The sequence below is a fragment of the Mesitornis unicolor genome, unplaced genomic scaffold (genome assembly GCF_000695765.1).
Source record: "Mesitornis unicolor isolate BGI_N332 unplaced genomic scaffold, ASM69576v1 scaffold1727, whole genome shotgun sequence".
Lineage (NCBI taxonomy): Eukaryota > Metazoa > Chordata > Aves > Mesitornithiformes > Mesitornithidae > Mesitornis > Mesitornis unicolor.
The window spans coordinates 76,741-84,067 of record NW_010195516.1 but is presented as its reverse complement, the minus strand read 5'-3'; the positions used below and the strand labels follow the sequence as shown (position 1 = coordinate 84,067).

Below are 7,327 nucleotides of genomic sequence, written 5' to 3'. Positions count from 1 at the left end.
GCGGTAATCAAGGTGGTTCTAGCAGATTTCGAATGCGCTTTGTAAACCATTTTATGCCATGCAGATGCAGTAATGCGTTTCAGGGGAAAAAAGCATGCAGCGCAGGGATGACGGGAGCAGATTTTGAGCAGTTAAGAAAGAGTTAGACAAAGAAGTGAGAAACATTTCCAGCTTCATTCTGCATCTCTCACTGCTACAAGGCTTAACTAACTGAACAGGCCATTTAAAACGTATTTTGTCTTTCCTCCTCCTATTTTGCAGCTGCCAGCAATTTCTCCCTCTTTCTTAAGTCTGATCATTAAAGTATCATGATCAAACTTTGCTCCCATTACTAAGCGTTATACAAGTCTTAGACTCGTGTTACAGTGCATTAAAAGAACGTTTTACAGAGCTGACTCTTATTAATACCAACTTCATTACTCCCTACTGGTACAGGCAGCATCTCCACTTTAAAACCCCTTTCCATCACCGGAGTGGCTGGGTGCTCATGTACACAGGGCTGTGGCTCGGGGTCGCTGAAGCACCACGCACACCCTGCTACTGATGGGACGGCCAGCTCGGCACTGCACTGGAAGCTACTTAATTACCGGTAATTTAATTTACTGAAGAGGTCATTATCCAAGAGTGAGAAACCTCCAGCAGCAACAGATCTTGCTGGGTGTCCTAAGGAACAGACAGGGACCTCCTTACCCGTCCCCTGCTCAGACCTGCTAGGCAAGCACCCACGAAGAAATTTTAGATGAGGATGCCTTCCTGCCCAGAACCAACAAGTGAGCAGTTTGTGACTGCTGTCAGGAAAGAAACTAAATTAAGCTCTACAGATTAACAAAACCTCCCTTTTAAATGCTCTCATAATAATGAAAAACATCAGTTTAGACTTTGAACTGATCTTGTGTTGCGTTTTCACAGCACCAGGCACTGCGGCTTCATGGACTATGGAGTGCCATGATTAATAAGCAAGTGTATTTCCCTGAGCTCTGAAAAGTTTGTGAAAATATTTGTTTTTCCCACCTCTCCCCATATACAAAGGTTTTAATGAGCTTTAACAAACATACAAGCAAACAGACCCTTAATTAAAAACAAAAAATTAAATTCCTGAGCTGAAGGCTTCTAAGTAACCTTGACAATCCCCAACCATCCAGTAGTGATGGAAGAAAGCATAACTGGGATAAACACAGCGAGGGCACCATCTCTGCCTCGCCAGCACGGCCAGCAGTCCCCATCCCACCGCGGGGTCTGAACCGAGAACACCGGGGACCCCCTCACAGTGACACGAGTTACCCGATTGTCCTTCCCACTTCCAAACCTCAGAGCCCTGCACCTTAGTCCCGCAGAGGCTGCAGCAAAGGTTTCTAACACGCTTACGGGTTTTGCTGCTTAACCCCAGCTCGGTCACTGGTACGGACTGGGCTGACCGCAGCGGGGAAGAGCAGACTGCGGGGAACGCTGCCATCGTCACCCACAGTCACTCCCCTCCCGCACTGCCGTCTTTATGTTTTTGGTTTTAATTTGTGCTGTAAACACACCTCGTCTGTAAGCGTTCATCTGCAGGGTCTTCAAGCACTGGGCCGCACGCTCTGAGTGATGGGTGTTTTATTCTTTTATTCCATTGTCATTGGTACTGGTTATTTGGTGCATCCAAACCAAAAGATTAAAACTGCAAGCTAAGAGAGCAGCAACACAGCATGTCCGTTGTAAACAATTTATTATTATTTTCTACCTCAGTTACTTACAGGAAAAAAAGTCATAAAAAAGAAAAAAAAGAAAAGCACAGATGGACTATTTACAAAAAATGAGAAAATTCACAATAGCCGAAATGTTTGCAAATCATGCACACTAAGACAAGTTCACAAAAGCAAAGCAATTCATAGCAAAAAAACCGAAACAAAGTAAGAAGCCATACAGATTAAAAAAAGCTACTGCCTGCAGAAAAGTAAAAAGAAAACTAACCAATTATTACATCAAGCATCTTTAATGAAATGAACAGCATAGCCGTGTATTGTAGAGCCTTTGACACTGACATTTTAAACAAGTGGATTAACAAACATTAAAATGCATTACGGTTCTACTGTAAGCATGCAATTTACTTCTCACAAACTTGTAAGATGGGTAGAAACACCTGAAGAAAAGACAGAATTTAAATACAATGTGTGTTTTCTACCCGACAGTCCAGAATCTGATTGCGTTAAAAATAAAGCCAATGGGAGGAGGCATTATCCCCCGGGGTGGCGACGTTCGGCGATTTGGGTGGAGATTCAGAGGCGCGGTACAGCTCAAGCGAGCAGGGGGAGCTCACTGCCAAAGTTTAAGTCATTTGCCCATGATTTGCAAGCCAGGTCTGGCAGCAGAAGTGCCTGCGTGAGAGGGGCTGGTGGCCAGGGCAGGGCTGGCTACGGGGGCAGGGATGGCTGAGCCCTTGGCCATGGCCTCGGCCACGGCGGCTCCAGGACAGAGTCACCAGCCAAAGCCAATGGAACGGGAGAAAACGGGCGCTGGGCTGCGACGTCCACAGCCGCCAGCGCCACATGGGCAGGCCTGGAGACACAGGGCACTCGTTCTGAATAATTAAACTCCGTGTCATTAATGACTGTAGCGACAGGAGATGCTAGTCTCGCTCCACCCCAATTACAATTTGTGCTACTACTGCACATCTCCGTATTAAAAAGCGCCAATCTCTCTCCTTGGGGCTGCCTGTGAGACCAAATCATCATTTTTGCTTCCGTAATAAAACTGTTTCTAAAAAGTTTGTGAGAAGTCATGTCTTCACAACGCCCCTATCCCCAATCCTTGTGAGTTACATTCCAAGTGGGCATTAAAAACTTGTAACAAAGCAGAGGAAAAAAAAAATATGAAAAAAATAAAAAGCAAACTCAAAGCAGTGAGGATATGGAGCCTTTAAAAAAATTAAAATAAAATAAAAAGTCCAGTCAATCAAACCAGCCAGTAAGAGCAGCAATTTTTCAGTGGACATTGATATTAAACATGGACCACCCAGGCTTTTTCTGTCTCTCTCTCTCTCATTAGCACTGTAGTAAACCCCGATTAATTTGTTATGCATCTTTAAGAACTAGTTGATAAAAATTATGTCTTGTGAAATCGGCAAATAGTCTGCAAAGTGAAATAAGAACAGAAATTAATAGATTAAACTGAAAAGATAAGTCCCAGAAATTAAAAAAAAAAAAAAGACGCAGAAAGGGAGTGATTGCAATTTAAAAAAAAAAAAGAAAAGGCTATGTAGTGAGTTCTAGAGGCCTAGAAGAAAAAAATAACATGATGGGAGAGGATAGAGCAGTCGCCAAAGTGATTGCGTGCGTCTCGCACAGACACGGGAACGTGAACAGCGCATCATGGCACTTGTACTCTTGGACAGCAGTAAATACCAACGGGACAGGTCAATTCAGATGGGCATTCCATTTTTTTTTTTTAATTAAAAAAGTAAATAGGTAGTGAACCCTGAGGAGGAATGGGAATAACGCCCGCTGGCCCACAAGGACGCATGGTGGTGCACAGCTACACCCGGCTGCTGCCCGCCCTGCCAGGCCTCCTCTATTACCAGCCACAGGGAGCCCAGCTGGATATTTATATGTATTGATATTTAGATGTATATATTTATACAAACACATCGCTGCAGGGGGAACACCGCCGCTCTTTAGGTACCGCAGAGGCGGGAGGCAGCCGCAGCTCTGGGGCACGCTGTCTGGGATGTTCTGGCAGAAACGGCCAAGCATTTTTCTTTCTGAATCATGACACTGAGCATTTGGGCATGAGAACTTAAAAAAAGCAGATTTGAGGCTGCTCTCCATTGGGTTCACCCGTGCTCCTATCTCACGCTCCAAGCCACAGCCACACCATGGCCCCACGGGCACTTCCGCAAGTGCCAAAACACGGCGATGGAGGGGTCGGGGGCTCAGGCTGCACCTTCCCCACGGCTGTGCCAGGCTGCCCACCCGATTCCTCCTGGGGCGTCTGGAGGAGCAAGGGCTGCACAAGCCCTGTCCCATGGCCCGACACGTCCCCGTGGCAGGAATGAGCAGGGGATGCTGGCACATCTCTGTCCTCAAACTCCGAAACACTCCCAAAATGCAGCCTGAACTCTGCTCCTGTGGTCCTGGGTTGCCTCTTGCAAGGGGACAGAGGAGTCTGTGCATCTCCCCTTTGCTGCCCTGCTCCCGAAGGCACAACCTGTGCCTGCCACCAGGCGCATCTGCTTTTTATTGGGGACAACCCATCTTGATTTTCTTCTGCATATTCAATCTCTGCAAGAGACTGAAAATAACAAGCAAATAACTGCAAGGCCTGTTTCAAAAAACCAGGTCCTTAATAAAAACGTGTATAGCGAGGGCTAGAATCAAACGGTACCTCCACTGTCAGCTGGCAGACACATTCATTTTAGACACGTTCATAATTGAAGCCATCTAAGCTCTGCCAGTTTTCATCATTTAACTTATCACAGCCGTCTCTCATTTAGCTGTCTTCATACAAAATCAGCGGGCACAAGGAGTCGTAAGGACCCGGGAGGGAAGCGCGAGACAACGCGCAGAAACCTTCTGAAGCCGCCTCCTGACACCCAGGTGCCAACGGTTGCATCCCGCCAGCCGGGGCCACTGGCAGTCATGTCTCCTGCCTTGTCACCACCGGTAGCCGCGTCACCCGCCCCAGCAGCCCTGCTGTCAGCCCTGGCTTGTTTCTGACCTGACTCAGTTTGGGAGGGTGGTGGCACGGGTGGGAAAAAGGCAGAGGAGTTTCAGGTAAAGCCCCGGAATTTGTGAATTACAGAAAACTCCCTAACGGCACAGTTCCCCTTGCTGTTCAGTCCTGCACACACCGGCTCCACGGGCACTACCGTCCCAAGGACACTGCTCACCGCACCCCCACCCACGGCACGGTGCAGCCACCCAACCTGGTGCCACCATGCCAAGAAATGAGGAGGACACCGAACCGAAGCATCAGCGCGCAGCTAGAAACTGCTTCTGTGAAGGACACCAGAGGGATGGATCGAGAGCAGAGGAAGATCGGATTTTTCACTCCAAGACTGCGCCTGTAACGAACACACACTGATCGCAGGAACGGTGTGTGGCAGTCTGTGTGTGCCTGTGTCTGTCTTATAACATGGATGAAAAGAAAACCCCAGCAAAGGGAGAATAACAGCTCTTAAAATATCTCTGTTGCTTTGTGTTTTAAATTAAGAAGTTTGTTTTCAAATAACCAGTACCAATTTGCACGTCAGTAAAAATGTATTTAAACTATGTATATAGAAATGCTTATTTTAAAATAGTAGGAAAAAAACTGTGGTGTGAGATGCTCCCTGCAGACTTGCCTGTCTCAGCTTGCAGCTGTGGATTTAAAAAGAAAAGAAAAAGAAAAAAACAAAAAAAAGAAGGAAAGAGGGGAAAAAAGTAAATCTGCAAATGAAATGTACGTACCTGGGAACTGATAGCTGTAACTTGGGGCAAATCCAGGATATCCTCGGCCGTATGTCGCAACAAAGTTCGGGTAACCTGGATCACAGAAACGTAAAAAATAAACATAAAAAAACAAAACAAAAGAGAGACAGAAGTTTGAAGATCAGTAAAGGGTTTATGTTTCTAAACACAATGCAAAAATGACATGGAGGGTGGGCGGGCCTTGATTTTACAGCAGGTATTAAAGTCTGAGATTTATTCTGCTCAGGCAAAACTGCCGAAAGCTTTCATTATCATCTCGCATCGCAACACCTCGCGCTGCGCAGGAGAGCTGTCACTCACGTAATTAACATGCACTTGGGTGTCTGGAGCCCAAGGACTCTGCATACTTGTTAGCTGGAAGAGTAAATGCCAAATGCTGAGGCTAAACACATAACACGGGTTTGCTCTGACATTTGGAGAGCTTACAATGAATGTACTTTGCTGCAGAGCTATTGACAGTTGGAGATTAAGGCAGTGGTAATTCTTTATCCCGGGAGTGTGAAGGACAACAGTTAACACATCAAAGAGTCAGAGCAGCAACAGAATGAGCCAGAGTCAAAGAGCTTTGGATTTTTCCGGAAAGTAAAAACCCAGCGACGAGAACCGCTCCCGAAAGCGATTCCTGAAACGCGTCCGACCTGCGGCAGCTTTGCAAGTTTTGTTACGGGAAAACCACCACTTGGATCGTTTGGTTGATGAAGGTGCTCGGGTAAACTCATTACGTGGCAGCTCTGCCACACAAGTCACATCAGGCCCCAAACCCCGCAGGGTCGCACCCCCCGTGGTGTCCCTTGCCAGCCCTCGCACACAAGAGCTGGCCCCTCCTGGGCCCACCACCGCTGTGTGCTGCAGCCGATGCCACACACCACGGAGATCCTTGCAACCTCACTTCCACTCCTCAGCACCTCCTTGCTTGGTTTTCTTAAAAACAGGAATTTCCCTTTGCAATAAACGCAGCGTAATGCTCCCACTGGCTGCCAGCGTCAGCCCGGGCTCCTCCAGGCTCCAGGAAAGGCCTCTCCAGATCAAGAAACCAGCAGGAAAAGTTTGCTCTGCCTGAAGTCAGCGAAAATCTCGGCAGAGATGGGCTGCACTCCGAAAGCAGGGTTAGCAGCCAAATGGTCCTTCCCGGGGGCTACCTCTGCTTTTATTCATTATTTAATATACTCACATGTTGTACAGCTATGTTTCTGCCGCAGCGAGTCCCTCCATTTCTCATTAGATTTATAGATACATAGAGCACGCTATCAATCATAATCTAAAACTGGAAGATAAAAATGCCTGGATAAATTTTTATCCTGGAATTAAGCGGTGCCAGGGGAAAGCAGCCCCGCAATGCCCAGAGAGCACACTGCGGCTCTCAGCAATATGTACACACCGCTTAGCCCCTGAGTATTTATTTCACAGCTCAGCAGCTGGATTCCCTTAGAAATTAATCACCTCCGTCATTAAATCAGATCTTTCAGAGTTAAGCTTTACAAACCTTTTTTCCTTTTTTTTTTTAAAACAACAATATTGATAAATGGATTGTTTGTTAAGTAAGTAGCGCTTTTAACACCATGGAGCGAGCTCCACCGTGAAAAATCGCTCTGCAGTGTCCGATCACAGCCCCTCTCCATGCCAAGTGGAAAAAAATAAGTTTTACTCAGATTTGAATGACTCCGAAGCAGCTCACGACTGTGGGGGCTGCACAGGACCAATGTGCAGGTTTGGTCCCCATGGCCCTGGCTGGACGGGCACGGTGGTGGATGGGAGCTATGATCTGTGTGCCTGCAGTGATTTTGGAGCTGGCGGTGCAGTGCAGATGCCATCTACCCGGCTGCCCTGCCCTGGGATGCTCTGTGGGGCCGGAGATGCTCCTGTCCCGGTGGATTTGCCTCCGA

General features: G+C 47.2%; 1 protein-coding gene across 1 annotated transcript in view; it reads right to left on the bottom strand.

Annotated features, from left to right (window-relative positions):
• MSI2 (musashi RNA-binding protein 2) overlaps positions 1 to 7,327 on the bottom strand; it is a gene marked incomplete at its 5' end in the record, with an annotated part of 87,931 nt that overhangs the window by 30,237 nt on the left and 50,367 nt on the right. The window contains one exon of the mRNA XM_010188128.1: positions 5,424 to 5,498. Within this exon, the coding sequence (XP_010186430.1) occupies positions 5,424 to 5,498 (75 nt within the window). The remainder of the gene's footprint in view (positions 1 to 5,423; positions 5,499 to 7,327) is intronic.